The sequence below is a fragment of the Gouania willdenowi genome, chromosome 3 (assembly GCF_900634775.1).
Source record: "Gouania willdenowi chromosome 3, fGouWil2.1, whole genome shotgun sequence".
NCBI classification, from domain to species: Eukaryota; Metazoa; Chordata; class Actinopteri; order Blenniiformes; family Gobiesocidae; genus Gouania; species Gouania willdenowi.
In genome coordinates, this window is record NC_041046.1 from 23106898 (window position 1) to 23126730 (window position 19833).

Genomic DNA, 19833 nt, shown 5'->3' on the forward strand with positions numbered 1-19833 from the left:
TTATCAAAATATAAAATTTGGAATAAAAAAACCCAACAAATCCACATGAACAAGCATCAGCGACAGTGATAAGAAATGACTCCCTTTTAACAGGAGGAAATCTCCAGCAGAACCAAATTCAGAGGTGGCAGCCATCTGCTTTGACTGGTTAGGGTTGGTGGACAGAAGGAAGAGAACAGGATAGAGAGATAGTGAATAAAAAACAACCAAAAGACTTTACTGTTACATAAAGATAATTAAAGAAATATGTCACTTCAAGTAACTATCTAAACTGACTATGGCAGAGTACACTTAATATTTTATACAGTTTATGGGAGAAAGGGAAGAGCTGTTTTAAAGCAGTCAAAAATATATTGCTTAGTATTATTTCTTATATGAAGAAAATCACATTTTTTATGTAGGTTTGGGCTCTTTTACAATTACTCTGCTGTGTTTTTATTCCAACAACTTACAAACTCTGTCATAAATTTAAAAGGATTTGTACAAAAGCCTATAAGAAAAAAGAAAACAACACAACAACCCTTTTATTTCTTCCAACTTCTTCAGTTACTAATTTCTTACACTGATTAAAATTGTTCTCCACTACGGCATCCTTTCTTGCACCACCACTATTCTAGCTCTAAACTATTTTATTTATTTGTTTCATGAATTAATTAAAAACAAAGCATTATCAGAGGAATTGATGAATCAGTTAGTAATATAATAGTTACTCAGTGTATGGGTATAAGGGCAGGATGTGGGAAATAAACATGATAAAACAGTGTTGTAGGGCCATCTGCTGGACAGTCTATAAATATTGCTTATAACAATTCAAATATTTTCTCTTTCACAATGACAGTAATTGCAGTTCATGTATTTCATATTAACAGTACATCACATGCTTATCTTCTCTTAAGTAACTCACAACAAAACTCACAACTTATGGTGGTGACACAAAAATAGAAAAACAGACAAATAAATAATAATACTCACACTACTCATTGCTCACCCCCCCCAAAAAATAAAATAAAAATAATAATTATTAATAATAATTGATATTAAAATAAAATAATATCAATCATAATGTTATAGTTCCAGCGAGGTTAATTGTGTTTAATTTTTAAACGAAACCTGTAATTAATATTCTATGAATATATTATTATATCAGTAATAATACTTTTAAAAGTAATAATATTCGCAGTAAAAAGTTAATTGTTTGTTTCACCACAGGTTTCTTCTCACACTCTATGTGATCAAGCTCTGTGTTTCTCTCGTGAACGCGCTTGGTTACGTCACCGTCTCACCCACCGGTGCGCGTTCCTTTCTCTCCCCGTGGCCGTGGCTCTGACTGTGTGCCATCGTTAAAGAACTGTTTGTAGGAAAGAAATGCCGTCTAAAGTCATGTTGGAAGCACCGGAACCAACCATGGAAGAGGAGGTTGACACAGCTGCGGAACTTAAGGCCATGAAGGTGAGGTTAGGCGGTCATTCCGCTCTGTAAAACATGTTAAACCGTGTTCCGTACCGGCTGTGTTGGACTACATGTGGCTAGCTAACATTAACACACAGAGTTATCTCAGTAGCAACATAATGAAACCATTAGATGTGAACAATTATATTCCCAGTTAACAACGTCTTTGACATAACGTTTGTTATTATATTACTGTTAACTGTTGTGGACCGATCTATACGATAGAAGAGCATCGCTAAGGTAATGCTAGCACTGGCAGCGTGGCCGTTTAACTCTTCTGACGTAACACATCACATGGCTCAAACACGTGTCTGTGACCTGCTGTAAACCACGTGGGTCGTAGTTTGACAACACGGAGGTCACTCGCATGGATTAGCAAAACCACAATAGTTACAACGATGATCTGGACGCCCCCTCCCCCAATAAATAAATAACGTTTTTGTTTTAAACTACAGTGTGTACACAATACAACCTATTTAAAAAAAAAAATAATACACTATTACAACATAACACCTACAGGTATAGTACAGTGAAATGTCCTGAGGGAGCAACAACAATGGTGCAAAATCCAAAAGCAATACAAAACAGTGCAATCAAAAGTTAAAATATGAACGTTTCAGTGCAAGGAAGTTTCTACTTTACTGTTAAGGTTTACTAGTCGGTAACAAAAACCTTAAAACAAAAGAACACAATGTGCAAACAACAGAACTATGTAGTTTGAATTAGGGATGTCTCGATACAACTTTTTCATTTCCGATATTGCAGCCTTGCATATCGGCCGATGCCAATATTGATCCGATATTAGCATCAATCATACATACTTTTTAAAATTATTATTATTTTTTAATAAAATAAAATAATTATTACTTATTTTGTCGTATGAAATGTTAGCAATGCTTGATCAAGTGATGTCACTCAAACAGAGAACAATAGTCAGCAACAGTTGGTATGAGAAAAACTGGTCCGTTTATTATTCATCAATGTTTACTTTAAACAAAATATCTGCAGTATTCTACAATTTAACAAGATAAATAAAAAAATAATTATAAGACCCTGCGAAATAACCTAAATAAATCCAATATGCCTTGGGGGAATGCTTAAAGTGGCCCACTATTTTTTTCCCGTTGGCTAGGCAAGGCAAATTTATTTGTATAGCGCATTTCATACACAAGGCAACTCAATGTGCTTTACATGATACAACATTCAATTGTTTAAAATCACTAAGAACATTTAAAATCATCAGTAAAATCAATTAAAATTAGGGATGTAACGATTAATCGTATGGCAGTTAAAAATCGATTCATAGGTATCACGATTGATATCGATCTTCTGAAAATTGAATCGCAGTACTTTTTTTAACCAGCAGAGGGCACTATCCACAAGTGTAGGCGGCGGGCGGGGTCTGCTAATACTTTCTTTCTGGCTGCCTTCTACTCTTAAATATGTTAATAAATGATTCATTACCCCTTTAGCACCGAAAGAATATCTGTAATATTACTTGAATATCTGTAAAAGTCACGTTTTTCTATTAGCTCTGTCTGCTAGCATAGCATCTCTTCTTCACTGCAAGATATCTGCATGCCAACCGACCACTGGATTACCAGCGCCCTCTGCTGTTCCAAACAAATATGACGTATATTAGTGCAATGATGGTTTTTTTTTTTTAAAGTCCAATTGTTAAGGCACAAAATACATTTTCAGTTGCACATTGTTTATTATGGAACCAGAATTTAGATTAATAGGCTTCTTCATTTGTATTATTCCTTTATTTATTTCATTCAAGATTTATTTTTAGTTAAATTGCATTGTTTTGAATAGTTTATCAAGGAATTCTTTTGACAATGAAAAAGAAAAGGAAAATAGTACAGTATTTGTCTACAGTCCCATTTTGTAAAATAAATCGTGAGAGAATCGTATCGTGAACCCAGTATCGTGAATCGAATCGTATCGGGAGTTGAGTGAATCGTTACATCCCTAATTAAAATCATTAGTAAAATCAATTAAAATCATCAACAAACACATTACATCAACAACATGACCAAAAATCTCTCTCTCAATCATACGCAGTAGAGAAAAAAAGTGCCTTTAACTTTGATTTAAAAATGTTCACATTAGATGCTAACTTCAGCTCTGCTGGCAGTTTGTTCCACTTCTTTGCAGCATAACAACTAAACGCAGCATCACCATGTTTACTGTGAGCTCTGGTCTCCACTATCTGACCTGTGTCCATAGATCTGAGAGACCTGCTGGGTTCATACCTGACTAACATGTCACTGATGTATTCTGGACCAAACCCATTCACAGATTTATACGCCAGCAGTAGAACTTTAAAGTCTATTCTGAGGCTGACTGGGAGCCAGTGTAAAGACTTTAAAACTGGAGTAATGTGCTCTGACCTCTTTGTTCTGGTTAAGACCCGAGCTGCAGCGTTCTGAACCAGCTGTAGCTGTTTGATGCTCTTTTGGGAGATTCCTGTCAGTGCATCACTTACAGCCAGTGTTGGGAACGTTACTTTAAAAAAGTAATTAGTTACAGTTACTCACTACTTGTTCCAAAAAGTAATTGAGTTAGTAATTGAATAACTCTATAATGAAAGTAACTTATTACCAAGGAAAGTAACTATTTGCGTTACTGTTTAAAAAGAAAAAAAAAGTTGCTATATGTCAAATAATTCAGATTTTTTAGATGCGTGTGTTGTTGTGAGGTGCTTCATTAAATTTGAGTTGTTTACAACGAATGTCGACAAAGTCTTCACTCCTGGTTATAATGTACACTTCACATGCACGTTCTTGCCTTTGATCACAATTAATTTAAAGTAGTGTTTGTATCGCCACCTTAAAAATGCCAACTTTTCATCAGACTGCTCCACGCTCACCACCTCTGCTGCTTCATCAAATCTGTAGTGGTTGTGTGTGTGTGGCAGCACATGCGCAAAAAACACTGGTTCTGATTGGCTACCATGAAACATGACGCCGCCTTAGCCAATCATAATCGCTCACCTTGTTTTTAACCCACCTCCTCACTACAGCTGAGTATGAAGCCAGGGATGCTTTCGGATAACAGTTTATTCAATCAATGCATGTAATTGTTACGGTTAAATTTGTGGTTCACCTCATTTGGAGACATGAGTGGAAGCCCTGGTTGAATGATGCAGTCCAGTCAAAGCATGATGATTTTATAAAAAAAGATTTATTATAAAACTGAATGAAAAAATGTACAAAAGAAGAAGTGTCCCATCCTGTTGGGAGGAAAGGCGGCCAGGTACCACAATGCAAGATGGTCAAAAAACTCCGGCCAGAGGAAAAAGCAAGACTGCCCAAAAAAGTCCTTCACACACACATTTCTACACAGTTTAATCCTCCTACCCCCCCGACAGATAAGAAAGAACAGGCCTTGGAGATGGTGCCATCGGTATCGGAGCGATAGCCAGGTGCGCAGATGAGCGTAGGCGTGTGTGTGTATGTCTGTGTGTGTCTGGCCTTCAGATATAGCTATGTTTTGGGAGTGTGAGCAACTGACCTCCAAGAGCATGAGACAGCAGAAATGGAAAATTATTTTTCTTTTTAAAAGTGCAACTGAAAATGTATTTTGTGCCTTAACAATTGGACTTAAAAAAAACAAAAAAAAACCAGTCATTTTACTGTATTTAGGGCAGATATTTGTTTGAACCAGCAGAGGGCGCTGGTAACCCAGTGGTCGGTTGGCATGCAGATATTTTGCAGTGAAGAAGAGATGCTATGCTAGCAGACAGAGCTAATAGAAAAACGTGACTTTTACAGATGTTCACGTAATATTACAGATATTCTTTAGGTGCTAAAGGGGTAATGAATCATTTATGAATATGTTTAAGAGTAGAAGGCGGCCAGAAAGAAAGTATTAGCAGATTTTGCTCGCCGCCAACACTTCTGGGTAGCGCCCTCTGCTGGTTAAAAAAATGTACTGCGATTCAATTTTCACAGCATCGATGTGAATCGTGATACCTATGAATCGATTTTTAACTGCCTTACGATTAATTGTTACATCCCTACTTTCTCTTATTAGCAGCATTCTCTTAAAACGACATGGACCTTATTTTTGTCAATCTTCCTGTCACACAGCATCTCCATGGCATTCGTGATTGCATCAGCAGTGTGTGAACCTCTGATCTCACGTGCATGTAACACTGCTCTCTGCAATGTAAAGTCAGCGGTTATCCAGTGCACAGTCGGGTTCAATAAGGACAGTGGTCGATGGTCTGAGCTCCAGATGTCGATGGTGAAGCTAACACAAATTCTTGCAATACCCAAATATGATTGAAGACAAAGAAGTAGAACACAACTATATTTTAAATAAAGAACAATAAGTCGTTTTTAACGTAAGGACTGTAAACATACTGATAAATGAAAACAGGCAAACTGTGCAATTAACAAATGCACTGCATTTCTCCCAGCTTCTCCACTGTAATTGGAACTTTACAAAATTATTTAAATGAAGACATAGACTTGTGAATTTCTGAACCTGGGAAATCCTGCATGGCAGTATGATGTGATTTTTTTTTTTTTTTTGACTGGGCATGATTATTTTTCTATTTTGGAATGGTATTTTAATAGACTTGTCCATCTCAGGGCCACATAAAACATGCGTTTGTAAAATGTTTTTTATAATTTCAACATAAAATATTGTGATTACTGATCACAAAAAAAACACGAATATGTATCAATACTAACAGTACAATATTTTACACATCTCTATTTCTTGGCTGCACTTGATTAGACTCAGTGTAATATAGTCATATTTCCTAGGAGAGACAATGCAGACCCTCACCAACAGGAGGGGGTTCCCCTCACACACCCTCTCCAGCTCATAGTCATCCTAATTTGTCTTTTTCATCAGATACTTACAAAATTAACAATACCATTGGTATTGTCTTAGCCACTGATTTTTTTTTTTTTTTCCTTTTTAATATTGTTCAGATCAAAGCCAAGGCGGCCAAAAAGCTGAAGAAGCAACAGCAGCAGGAGGAGGAGCAGGAGGATCCAGATTGTGAACCTCCAGCACCGAAGAAGAAAAAGAAAAAAGACAAACAAACAGCAGATCAAGTCAACGGCCACACGGACGAGGACGTCAACATGAATGGCAACACTGATGCAGTTGACACCCCAAAGCAGAAGAAAAAAAAGGAGGGCAACTCAGAGGTCAGTAGTCCTCACCAGTCCATGGTGGTGCAGACGGTATATTACCTATTTTTTTCTGAGGTCTGTGTGTCTGAAATACAAACTGAATAAAAGAGCAGATTAGAGATTGATCACTATAACAATATAAATGTCTGAATATTTACTGTTGCACTGGGAGTTTGTACCAGCTCTTAAAAAAACCTTTTATTGGTTTTAGAAAAAACAAAAGAAGCAAAAGAAAGAAAGTGAAGAGACACAAACCAATGGACATTCCACACTTACAAGCCCTGATCAGAGTCCCACCCCGACACCGCCACTGTCCAGTGAAGACTCCTCCAGTGACAACGAAACGGTAACATGGCTGAAAGTGCACCCATTGACTTTGATCTTTGTTTCAGTTATGGCTTTGATTACTGAATTTTTCATTATTCCTGGCAAATGCCACATAATAGCCATAGTGGGACTCCCATTCCAATTAATATGTTTTTTAGGGATGTAACGATTAATGGTAAGGCAGTTAAAAATTGAGTCATAGGTATTACGATTGACATCAATACTTTGAAAATTGAATCGCAGTACTTTTTTGTCCCTTCTCTTGTCCAGCAGTGTACCTGGCGGGCAGAATCTGCTACTACTTTCTTTCTGGCCGCCTTATACTCTTAAACATGTTAATAAATGATTCCTTACCCCATTAGCACCGAAAGAATATCTGTAATATTACGTGAATATCTGTAAAAGTCACGTTTTTCTATTAGCTCTGTCTGCTAGCATAGCATCTCTTCTTCGCTGCAAGAATTTCTGCATGCCAATCGACTGCTGGGTTACCAGCGCCCTCTGCTGGTCCAAACAAATATCTGACGTAAATCAGTTCAATGATGGTTTTCCAATTGTTAAGGCACAAAATACATTTTCAGTTGCACTTTTAAAAAGAAAAAGAACTATTATGTAGTTTAAACCAGAATTTAAATCAATAGGCTTCTTCATTTGTATTATTCCTTTATTTATTTCATTCAAGATTTATTTTTAGTTAAATTGCATTGTTTTGAATAGTTTATCAAGGGATTCTTTTGACAATGAAAAATAAAAGGAAAATAGTATAGTATTTTCTAGTTTTTTTCCCAAAAAAAAAAATAAAGGAATATTTTTCTGTCATCATTTGACTACAGTCCCATTTTGTCAAATGAATCGTGAGAGAATCGTATCGTGAACCCAGTATCGAGAGTTGAGTGAATCGTTACATCCCTAGTGTTTTCTGATGAGTTTCCATCTACACATGAATTCATTTCGTTACTAGCTCTCGTCTGCATATCAGTGTATTTACAGCTTTTAATGGTCAGAGTTTACTGTAACCACATTGATGCACCACTAAGTCCATCACTTTTTGTTGGATAGATAGATAGATTCTTTATTCATCCCGCAGTGGGAAAATTTACTGACATGACAGCTCAAATAAAAAGTGCAATAAAAAGACAACAGAAGGCAACCCGAAAGACACCCGAAAAATAGTGCAATTAAATAAACAATACACTAAAAGAAGCTATAAATAAATAGAAAAATTCATCCATCCATCCATCTTCTCCCGCTTAGCCGTTTCCGGGTCGCGGGGGCAGCATCCTCAGTAGGGAGGCCCAGACTTCCCTCTCCCCGGCCACTTCCTCCAGCTCTTCCGGGGGGACCCCGAGACGTTCCCAGGCCAGCCGAGAGACATAGTCTCTCCAGCGTGTCCTGGGTCTTCCCCGGGGCCTCCTTCCGGAGGGACGTGCCCTGAACGCCGCACTAGGGAGGCGTTCAGGGGGCATCCTAATTAGGTGCCCGAGCCACCTCATCTGGCTCTTCTTGATGCGGAGGAGCAGCGACTCTACTTTGAGCCCCTCCCGAATGACTGAGCTTCTCACCCTATCTCTAAGGGAGAGCCCAGCCACCCTTCGGAGGAAACTCATTTCGGCCGCTTGTACCCGTGATCTTGTTCTTTCGGTCATGACCCAAAGTTCATGACCATAGGTGAGGGTTGGAACGTAGACCGACCTGTAAATCGAGAGCTTTGCTTTTCGGCTCAGCTCCCTTTTCACAATGACGGACTGGTGCAGACTCTGCATCACTGCAGACGCCGCACCAATCCGCCTGTCGATCTCTCGCTCCATCCTTCCCTCACTCGTGAACAAGACCCCGAGGTACTTGAACTCCTCCACCTGGGGCAGAACCTCATCTCCAACCCGGAGAAGGCACTCCACCTTTTTCCGGTCGAGAACCATGGACTCGGATTTGGAGGTGCTGATTCTCATTCCGGCCGCTTCACACTCGGCTGCGAACCGATCCAGTGAGAGTTGAAGGTCACGGTATGTTGGAGCCAACAGGACCACATCATCTGCGAAAAGCAGTGATGCAATACTGAGGCCCCCGTACCGGACCCCCTCAACGCCCTGACTGCGCCTAGAAATTCTGTCCATAAAAGTTATGAACAGAATCGGTGACAAAGGGCAGCCCTGGCGGAGTCCAATCCTCACCGGAAACGATTTCGACTTACTGCCGGCAATGCGGACCAGACTCTGACTCCGGTCATATAGGGAACGAACAGCTCCTATCAGGAGGTCCGATACCCCATACTCCCGGAGGACCCCCCACAGGAATCCCCGAGGGACACGGTCAAATGCCTTTTCCAAGTCCACAAAACACATGTGGACTGGTTGGGCAAATTCCCATGACCCCTCAAGGACCCTGCTGAGGGTGTAGAGCTGGTCCACAGTTCCACGGCCAGGACGAAAACCACATTGCTCCTCCTGAATCCGAGGTTCAACTATCCGGCGGACCCTCCTCTCCAGTACCCCTGAATAGACCTTACCGGGGAGGCTGAGGAGTGTGATCCCTCTATAATTGGAACACACCCTCCGGTCCCCCTTCTTAAAAAGGGGGACCACCACCCCAGTCTGCCAATCCAGAGGCACTGCCCCCAATGTCCACGCGATGTTGCAGAGTCGTGTCAGCCATGACAGCCCCACAACATCCAGGGCCTTGAGGGACTCCGGGCGGATCTCATCCACCCCCGGAGCCCTGCCACCGAGGAGCTTTTTAACCACCTCGGCAACCTCAGCCCCAGAGATAGGAGAGCCCACTCTCGGGTCCCTGGGCCCTGCTTCCTGATTGGAAGGCGTGTCGGTGGGATTGAGGAGGTCTTCGAAGTATTCCCCCCACCGATCCACAACGTCTCGAGTCGAGGTCAGCAGCGCACCATCCGCACCATACATAGTGTTGACGGTGCACTGCTTCCCCCTCCTGAGACGCCGGATAGTGGTCCAGAATCTCTTCGAAGCCATCCGGAAGTCGTTCTCCATGGCCTCACCAAACTCCTCCCATGTCCGGGCTTTTGCCTCGGCGACCGCCGTGGCTGCACTCCGCTTGGCCTGTCGGTACCTGTCTGCTGCCTCCGGAGTCCCACAGGCCAAAAAGGCCCGGTAGGACTCCTTCTTCAGCTTGATGGCATCCCTCACCCCCGGTGTCCACCAACGGGTTCGGGTATTGCCGCCACGACAGGCACCGACTACCTTGCGGCCACAGCACCGATCAGCCGCCTCAGCAACAGAGGCACGGAACATGGCCCACTCGAACTCAATGTCCCCCGCCTCCTCCGAGACATGGTTGAAGTTTTCCCGGAGGTGGGAGTTGAAGCTCCTTCTGACGGGAGACTCTGCCAGGCGTTCCCAGCAGACCCTCACTATACGTTTGGGTCTGCCAGGTCTAACTGGCATCCTCCCCGGCCATCGGAGCCAACTCACCACCAGGTGGTGATCAGTTGACAGCTCCGCCCCTCTCTTTACCCGAGTGTCCAAGACATGCGGCCGCAAGTCCGATGACACGACTACGAAGTCGATCATCGAACTGCGGCCTAGGGTGTCCTGGTGCCAAGTGCACATATGGACACCCTTATGCTTGAACATGGTGTTTGTTATGGACAATCTGTGGCGAGCACAGAAGTTCAACAACAAAACACCGCTCGGGTTCCGATCAGGGGGGCCGTTCCTCCCAATCACGCCCCTCCAGGTCTCACTGTCGCTGCCAACGTGAGCGTTGAAGTCCCCCAGCAGAACGAGGGAATCCCCAGAAGGAGCACTCTCCAGTACTCCCTCTAAGGAATCCAAGAAGGGTGGATACTCCGAGCTGCTGTTTGGCCCATAGGCACAAACAACAGTCAGGATCCGTCCCCCCACCCGAAGGCGGAGGGAGACTACCCTCTCGTCCACCGGGGTAAACTCCAACGTACAGGCACTAAGTCGGGGGGCAAGAAGTATAGCCACCCCGGCCCGGCGCCTCTCACCATTGGCGACTCCAGAGTAGAAGAGAGTCCAACCCCTGTCGAGAAGGCTGGTTCCAGAGCCCTTGTTATGTGTCGAGGTGAGACCGACTATATCTAGTCCGAACTTCTCCACCTCGCACACAAGCTCAGGCTCCTTCCCCGCCAGAGAGGTGACATTCCACGTCCCTAACGCTAGCTTCTGTAGCCGGGGATCAGATCGCCAAGGCCCCCGCCCTGGACGACTGCCCGATCCACACTGCACCGGCCTCGTATGATCCCTCCTGCGGGTGGTGGGCCTACGGGAGGGCGGGCCCACGTCGTCCTTTCGGGCTCTGCCCGGCCGGGGCCCGTGGGCAAAGCCCCGGCCACCAGGCGCTCGCACTCGAGCCCCAACCCCGGGCCTGGCTCCAAGGTGGGGCCCCGGTAGCGCCAATCCGGGCGACGTGAACTGCCTTTGATTTTTATTTTTCATACATGGCTATTGAACCGCTCTTTGTCGGACCCGTCACCTGGGACCTGTTTGCCTTGGGAGACCCTACCAGGGACATTAAGCCCCTGACAACATAGCTCCCAGGATCATTCGGGTACTCAAACCCCTCCACCACGTTAAGGTGGCGGTTCATGGAGGAGAAATAGAAAAATAAGTAGCAAAATATAAATAAAAATAATAAAGTATACAGATATATACATATTAACAGGCAGGGGCAATGAGATATATTTACAGACAGTACAAGGCCTCAGACTGTTTTATTGTATAGTCGTACAGCGGTGGGGATGAATGACCTGCAGTAGCGCTCAGTCCTACATTTTTTGTGTTTCAATCTGCCACTGAAGGAGCTGCTCAGACCCTCCACAGTCTGATGCAGGGGGTGAGAGATGTTGTCCATGATGGATGTCAGCTTTGCTACCATCCTCCTCTCACCCACTTCCTCCAGTGGGTCCAGGGAGCAGCCCAGGACATCACTGGCCCTCCTCAGCTTGTTAAGTCTCTTCCCCTCCCGGTCAGTGCTGCCTGCTCGCCAGCAGACCACAGCATAGTGGATATTAGAGGCTACCACAGCAAGGAGTCGGGGGTGGAGCAGTGTGAGGACGGGTGGACTGAGGGATGTGGAGATGACGATGGTTGGGGGTAGTGAAGGTTGCCGCTGCCCTGGAGAAATGTGAAGAGAAGGGGCGGCTGGTGGTAGATGAGGGGGGAATGTAGTGGTGGGAAGGTGAAGGATGGGCTGGTTGGGCGATGGTGTCCGCTAGGCTGTAGATGTGTGAAGGGAGGCTGGAGGGGTGGGGCTGGTGTCAAATCTATTGAAGAACTGATTCCGCTCATCAGCCCATCTCTGGTATCCATCATAGACTGTAAAAAGAATGGATGAGACAAGCTCTTTGGGAAGTGAAGCTTTTATTTTTAAAGCTCCCCCTGCTGATTGGCTGCAGTCATAAACTCTGCCTCCTCAATGATAATGGATGGGATGTGGGTCAAACTGTAAAGTTAAAATACTCGTCACGTATTTTTTTTCAAACCTAAACCCTGCTCTGATCATTAGTTATTATCACCCTACATTGTGTTCAAGTGCTCATTTTTCTGTGAAGTTTATTTTAAATAAGTTATTTGAAGTTGAAAAATGGGATTTTACGTCATATGACGATGATTGACAGTCTCTGATCTTGTGTAGCTCTCTTTGTGAATAGCAGTTATGTCATGAGGAAAAGCCAACACCACGTTTAACTAGATATTTGAGTTGAAATATATTGTATTTTGGCTTCAAGAACATTGAGTGGGAACAGTTACAGTGCACGCCCACTGGTCTCCATCAGTTCCTCCCTTGGCTCCACTCTGTCTATGTCCTGAGATGGTCTTCGGGCCTCTCCACACCTCTCGAGCATTATTTTTGCTTCAGCCTCTCCTCAACCTTCTTCTTGTAGTTGTTCTTGGCCCTCCTGATGGTGTACTTGAGTTCATACTGAACTTTTTTCTGCTCCTCTTTGTCCATGCTTCTTCTCATTCAGAAGGGCTTTAAGCTCAGGGGTCACCCATGGTTTATCACAAGAGAAGTTTTGTACCCTCCGGGTTGCCACAGTGTTATCTCCACAGAAGTTGACAGTCTGTGAGGCAGCAGATCAGGCCGTCAATGTCCTCACCGTGAGAGCTGCAGAGTGTCTCTCAGTTTCTAAGTCTCTCACTGGCCTCATCAGTCCACAGTTTCACAGACCTCTTCTGTGCAGGCTCTCTTCTCACCATGGGTGAGTATTCAGGGAGCAGATGGACCCGATTGTGATCCAAGCAGCCCAGCGAGGGGAGGTTTGAGGTGTATGCATTCTTCACATTTGGATATAAAAGGTTCAGTGTCTTGTTTGCCCTGGTGTGGCACCTAATGTACTGGGTAAATGTGGAGGCCAGAGAGGTGTGATTGAAGTCCCTGCTGATGAGCAGGAGTGCTTGGGGGTGCTGGATCTGCATACGAGTCACTCACAGGCTGCTGTGACATCAGCCGAGGGAGGGATGTACATAGTCAACACAATTGCATGTGAAACTCCCACGGGATGTAATACGGCCGAATGCCGTGTTACCATGCGCTCTTGTAATTATGTGCACTATAAGCCTCAAAGTCCGGTGCGCGATCGCACCTGAACAAACCCTAATGTGGTGATTTACTAACTTTATATCGTTAATTGTTTCCTACGATTACAAACTGGCTGAGCTAACTTGCATTTTAAACCTAATTGATTTTTTATTTAAACTCTTCCTGCCGTAAATACATACAAACCTGCTCCCTTCCCCCGGTCAAGAAAACTTGTTCTGAGTGCATCACTTCATCCCCAACTTCCAAAGCTCTTTTTTGAAATGTCGGTTGACAGAAATGTACAGTGGCTGTGCTGCTTTCATTTAACAAATGTGTGCCGACTTGTTGAAAAATCCGTACACTGCCGTTTTCACCACATCCTTTAAATAAATTGCTATATGATGCTACTAAGTTCTTCTTTTTTTCAGGAGGAGACTCAAGAGCAGAAAGAAGGAGCTTTCTCCAACTTCAGAATTTCTCAAGTCACCGTTGATAAATTAAAAGGTGATATGAAGCTAAGATATGCCACTGGTGCTGCAAGTCTGACACACACACAGCTGCAGACCATTTTAATTTAGAGTTAAAGTAATGTAAGATGTGGATTGTCTGCTTTGGTTTGATGGAAGATGACAAATATTTTATGAAATATGGAATTTTCTTAATGTGGAATAAGCTTTAAAGGCTTAAAGGTATTTGATTTCCATATACTTAGAATCTTGTGTCTCTGATGATAGACTGAGGACCAAACTATGTATTATTGTAAGAATAGAATCTGGTAAATAGATTTACTTTCATTATTTAAGCATACTTTTTCTATGGCTATTGCACCAATTTACTTACGGTATACCAGGAACCTATACTCATTGCATCTAATGGCTTTGAATGGTTGCCTGTCATTTCTGTTTTATTTTTTGGGATTGGTTTCCAGGGAGACCTATTTTTACAGAAAGTGTTTTTGAAATATCAGTATTATAGTCAATTATTTGTATTTTAATATATAAACATTTGTTGTAGCAAGCATTCATTGTATTTTGCTTAATAGTTTTGTGTTCGTGGTATCAGTATAAGTACTTGTGATTATTGAGTACACAGACTCAAGTATCAGTATTGTATCGGTTGGGGAAAAAATGGTATCGGTGCATCCCTAGTTTATTCAATTTTTTTTCTGTGCCTAACTGATTTACATGATCTGATCTTTAATTATCTCTTCCTCAGCCCGTGGAGTCTCTTACCTGTTTGACATTCAGGTAAAAACGTTTGATGCAGTTTATGATGGAGAGGATGTCATCGCTCAAGCTCGTACAGGAACAGGGAAGACTTTCTCCTTTGCACTTCCTCTGATAGAGAAGCTCCAAAAAGACTCTGTGGAGAAGGCAAGAGGCCGTCCTCCCAAGGTAAGCTCTTGTGCATGCTCCAGCATTAAAGCTGCGGTATGTAGAATCATGAGGCGCTCCACACTCCCCCCACCCCTCCTGAACGAACCTCATCGGTCTTCTTGTGCACACTCACACTGTGGAACTCTTGGCGACTGTTTTCTTTATAGAGACTAGTAACAAATGTAGGGACTTTATCTAGTGGTATTGGAGAGTATTCTGATGTTTTAGAAACATGAAAGCATGTATCACTGACTGCTCTGAGGACAGTTTGATGCTCAGAGCCGCTACTCACACACAAGCAGCTGCAGCCGATCCGAGCTGATCAGAGCAGACAGACTCCGTCCACATTGCAGATGAATTGGGTCTGTTTTTTCCACCTTAGATCATTTTTAAGAAGCTATTTATTTGATCTGATATCGCTCTCTATTTGACGCAGGGCGGACTGCGCGGACTGAAAGCAGATCGCTCGCAGTCCGCCGCACATACCAACTCCATGGACTCTGTTCCTCCTGAACACGGTTGTGCCTTTATTCTGTTGCTTTTTCACCTCGGTCTTTCTTTTTCTTCTTGCTTTGCCGCGTAACCGCTGTGCTAAAAGCCACGTCAGAGACTTCTGCTGGAAGACGGGCCATTGGACTGTCCCTACTCAGATCGGGAACGCGCATTGACTTTTGATGAGCAGCTCAAGCAGCCAATAATAATGCTTAAAACAGCTCATGGGATCGTCCTGTTGGTAGAAAGATCTCTGATTGAGCTTCACTGTCCACTCAGAACACTTAAGATTACAATATGCTCAAAGATGATTATGGACGTTTGACCAAATAAAACAAAAAAAAAAAAACTTGACAAGCTGCAGCTTTAATGACTGCTCATTGTTTATTTCCTACTTTGGTTTTTTGTGTCTTTTTAGGTCCTTGTGTTGACACCGACAAGGGAGTTAGCCATCCAGGTTGCTAAGGACTTCAAAGACGTATCTAAGAAGCTGGCTATCTCCTGCTTTTATGGAGGCAGCTCATACAATCCACAGAGTAAGGCCACAATACACTGAGTTTAGGCTCTCAATATGATTTTATATAGTTATACATGCTGTTTTCATCTACGTCTTATTAATTCTTAATAGGTCTTTGAAAAGCTGTCCATTCAAGCGTTTGAATTTACAAAAAGAAAAACAATTTTAATTGAAGCTTTTCATCTCGAAAAAAACAGCTCCTTTTGTGCATTTATGATTTTTGAGTTTTAATTTCAAATGTGTTAATTCAAACATCAATGTGCCTTTGTTGTTAATTTTTCCCCTCCACGGTTTTTAATTGTAATTTTTAATTTTGTTTCAACAAATTTAACAAGTTTATTGACATTCTCTGTCCTTTTTTTGTGCATTGTTCAGTTGATGCTATCCGTAATGGCATTGACATCTTGATTGGAACGCCTGGCCGCATCAAAGACCACGCTCAGAACCATAAACTTAACCTGACACAGCTGAAACATGTTGTTCTGGATGAAGTGGACCAGATGCTGGACATGGGCTTTGCAGAACAAGTTGAAGAGATTTTGAGCTCATCATATAAGAAGGGTATAATATGTGTTCCTGTTTTTTAATGGGTATTGGATATGGACATTTTTCTTTGTGCTTTATCCTTATTTTTTTAAACGTTATTTTTGCGTTTTCTCTAGACGACGAAGCAAATCCACAAACTCTTCTTTTTTCGGCCACTTGCCCTCCGTGGGTTTACGATGTGGCAAAAAAATACATGAGACCAGAGTGCAAACATGTTGATCTAATTGGCAAGAAAACAAAGAGGACGGCAACAACAGTGGAAGTAAGTATGTGTTTTTGTATTTTTGGCTGGTGTGATAATCCAGATAAAACAACAGGCTGTAAAATAAGTGTACACACATTACAATTAGTGTTTTTATTCTTATCACCACCATCAAAATACCAGGAGAGCTAATGATGGATAGATGTAAGTCTCCTAACTTAACACTTAAGTTGCCTTGTTATCTCTTTGCTTGTCTTTCATGTTTCCTTGTAGCATCTAGCTATAGCGTGTCACTGGTCCCAGCGCGCTGCTGTGATTGGTGATGTGATTCAGGTGTACAGCGGCAGCCATGGTAGAACCATTTTGTTTTGTGAGACCAAGAAAGAGGCCAACGAGCTCTCCTTAAACGCTTCCATTAAACAGGTACTGAATGCTAAAACACATGCACGCGGCACTAAACCTCCTGATGATTGAATTGTATTTATTTTATCCTTGACATTTATTTTTTTAATCTCAATGGCTTGCCTGTTCTCAGGGGGCTCAGACCCTTCACGGTGATATTCCACAGAAACAGAGAGAGATGACGCTGAAGAGCTTCAGGAATGGAGGTTTTGAGGTTTTAGTGGCCACTAATGTTGCAGCTCGTGGGTTGGACATTCCTGAAGTCGACCTGGTCATCCAGTGTTCCCCACCTAAGGTGCACCCACATTATTAACACTAACTGATATTTCTAAGGTTTTTCCTCAATCTTTTTGTGGCTTTGTTACTGATTTACAAATAAAAGTTAAATTGTTGCGTTTTAATTTTGAGTAGTGTATGAGGAATACAATTTGGAAGAACATGCTTCAGTTATTTATGAAGGGAGATTTTTCTAAAAAGGCCATTGTGTTCCTTGTTGTCATTAGGATGTTGAGTCTTACATTCATCGCTCAGGACGAACAGGCCGTGCAGGCAGGACTGGAATCTGCATCTGCTTCTACCAAAGGAAAGAAGAGGACCAGCTACGCTACGTTGAAAATAAAGCTGTAGGTTTCTGAAATTCCTAATTAACTGCTCAGCAGCTCTGAAAAGAAAGTGTTTAAATATTAGTAGGATTTAATAGAGTAAAACACCTGGTTTCATTTATTTACTTAGATTTTGCATAGTCTCTCTGATTTTGGGAATAATTTACTTTGATGTAAATGAAGAAGCAACATTGTCTATAACCAATGTTACTCTGCAAATGTTTATTTTTTGTGATGATTGTTTGATTATTTGTATTTATAAATCTTACCAGGGCATTACCTTCAGACGAGTTGGTGTTCCCACTGCCAATGATATCATCAAGTCATCAAGCAAGGATGCTGTCAGGTAAGTGATTTTACTTTTAGCCAGAAAAGCTCCTGTGCTCACTTTCTACACACAATTCAATGGAAATGTAATTTCTTGTTGTTCTCCTCTTTGTTTCATGTTTAGGTTTCTGGACTCCGTCCCAATAACTGCCATCGACTACTTCAGAGAATCTGCTGAAAAGCTGATTGAGCAGCGAGGAGCGGTTGATGCTCTTGCTGCAGCTCTTGCTCATATTTCTGGAGCCACTAGTCTAGAGCAAAGATCACTGCTTAACTCTGATGCTGTAAGTTACCAATGAATGCTGCTGTTCACTCTTATACTCTGCTTGTGTTGAGCACAGTGGTGGTTTGTACCTGCACTTTTCTTACAGTCCTGGTTTTTGTCTGCAGGGTTACATCACAATGCAGTTAGTGTGTTCCCAAGAAATGCATAATCTAGGTTACGCCTGGAGAGCCATCAAAGAACAGCTCGGAGACGATATGGAGAACCAGATTCACAGAATGTCCTTTCTCAAAGGCAAAACAGTGAGTACAGATTTTGGCATAGATTTTCTCTTTTTTCTTTTCTTTCAATTCTGCAATTGTCTTAATGCCATTGGATAATTGTTTTTTCTTCAATAGTTGGTTCAAAAGTTTACCAATGATTAGACAGTTTTGCTTGAGTTTGCATTTTGATAAAAAGTTTTTCTCAAAACAGAAATTGAATCCAAATGCCTGCCCATTTAGTTAGTCTCTCACAGATAACAATAGTTTAATCTGCTAAATATTAATGGGAGAAAACTCTATTTTCTGTGTTAACACTTTAGACCAGGGGTCCACAACTAAATTGGCAAGAGGTCCACTAACGCGATCAGCCCAGTAGATGAGGGTCCGGACATCCAAAAACACCCAACAATAATTCAGTTTTCTGTCCTTTTATTAAATTGTAACCATGTCAACAAGTTGACAATAAAACTGTCTTTATCTTTAAATTTATTCAACTGATTTTGTTGAAATTCACCTAAGCCTCTCCAGTATAATCATTGAAACACTTGCCCCCATTTTCTGTTTTTGTTTAATGTATTAGGGAGTTTGTTTTGATGTCCCAGCTGATAAAATCAAGGAGATTAAGGTAAGGAAAAACTCAAAGAATTACTTTATTTTTAAATTGACACATTTAAAGAATAAAATGCAAAATATATAACTTGTTTAATCTGCTCTCATATTTGTTGATTGAACAGGAATCATGGAATGACGGACGCCGCTGGCAACTGACTGTAGCCACAGAACTTCCAGAGCTGGAGGAAAAGCCACTCGCTAACCGTGGAGACAGAGGCTTTGGTGGTAACCGTGGCGACAGGCGAGGGTTCAGAGGTGGAAGGGGACGAAGTTTCGGGGGAAATGGTGGCCGCGGAGGAGGATTCAGGAGTAATAACGGTGGACAAAAACGCAGTTTCAGCAGAGCCTTTGATCGCTGAAGATCCAACCAGTGAGCTGATGAGACTGAGCTGGCAAACGAGCAGCTTTATCACATTTACACTTCAATAAATGTGTCAAAACCACATATCTATTTTTTTTTCAAAATATCCAAGGAATTTTATATTGAACCTTTTTACAGCAGATCAATTACTCAGTGTGAGTGGTCATCAGGTTTTAATACTTGAGTTGTGCTTTGGTTTTTTTTGTACTATTCCTGTTTTTTAAACTTTAGCTAAACATGACATGACTTGCTCTGGAAAGCTACATGTATACTGCTGTGTCATTAGTGGCCTGAAAACCCCAACACAGAACATGTCATCTCTTTGTTTTTAGTTAAAGCATTAATGACTTTATTTTTTATTGTGTTTGGGGAAGAGTAGCTTCGATCAGACATTTGTCCTAAACGGGACAGCCCAATTTCTAACCTGGTTACTTTTGCTGGGTTTAGAAAGGTGCACCACAT

At 42.1% G+C, this 19833-nt stretch overlaps 1 protein-coding gene across 2 annotated transcripts; it reads left to right on the forward strand.

Moving 5' to 3' along the window:
- The first annotated feature begins 1271 nt into the window (after window positions 1-1271).
- On the forward strand, window positions 1272-19453 carry ddx21 (DEAD (Asp-Glu-Ala-Asp) box helicase 21). Of its 2 annotated transcripts, XM_028443061.1 has the most exons (16): window positions 1273-1449; window positions 6402-6623; window positions 6820-6954; window positions 13877-13952; window positions 14664-14842; window positions 15735-15852; window positions 16209-16394; window positions 16496-16641; window positions 16855-17004; window positions 17117-17278; window positions 17487-17606; window positions 17858-17931; window positions 18037-18196; window positions 18303-18437; window positions 18979-19023; window positions 19133-19453. In XM_028443061.1, the coding sequence occupies exons 1-16, from the start codon at window positions 1366-1368 to the stop codon at window positions 19367-19369; spliced, it is 2229 nt and encodes a 742-aa protein (XP_028298862.1). In that variant the 5' UTR covers window positions 1273-1365; the 3' UTR covers window positions 19370-19453. The 2 variants fall into 2 exon arrangements, with proteins under 2 accessions (XP_028298863.1, XP_028298862.1); XM_028443062.1 differs by lacking the exon at window positions 6820-6954 and having other exon boundaries at window positions 1272-1449.
- The last annotated feature ends 380 nt before the right edge of the window (window positions 19454-19833 follow it).

Coding starts and splice junctions, on each gene's coding strand:
- ddx21 (XM_028443061.1), top strand. CDS start 1,366: ATGCCGTCTAAAGTCATGTTGGAAGCACCGGAACCAACCATGGAAGAG. Junction 13,953..14,663: donor CACCGTTGATAAATTAAAAG/GTGATATGAAGC, acceptor TCTCTTCCTCAG/CCCGTGGAGTCTCTTACCTG. Junction 19,024..19,132: donor ATAAAATCAAGGAGATTAAG/GTAAGGAAAAAC, acceptor TTGATTGAACAG/GAATCATGGAATGACGGACG.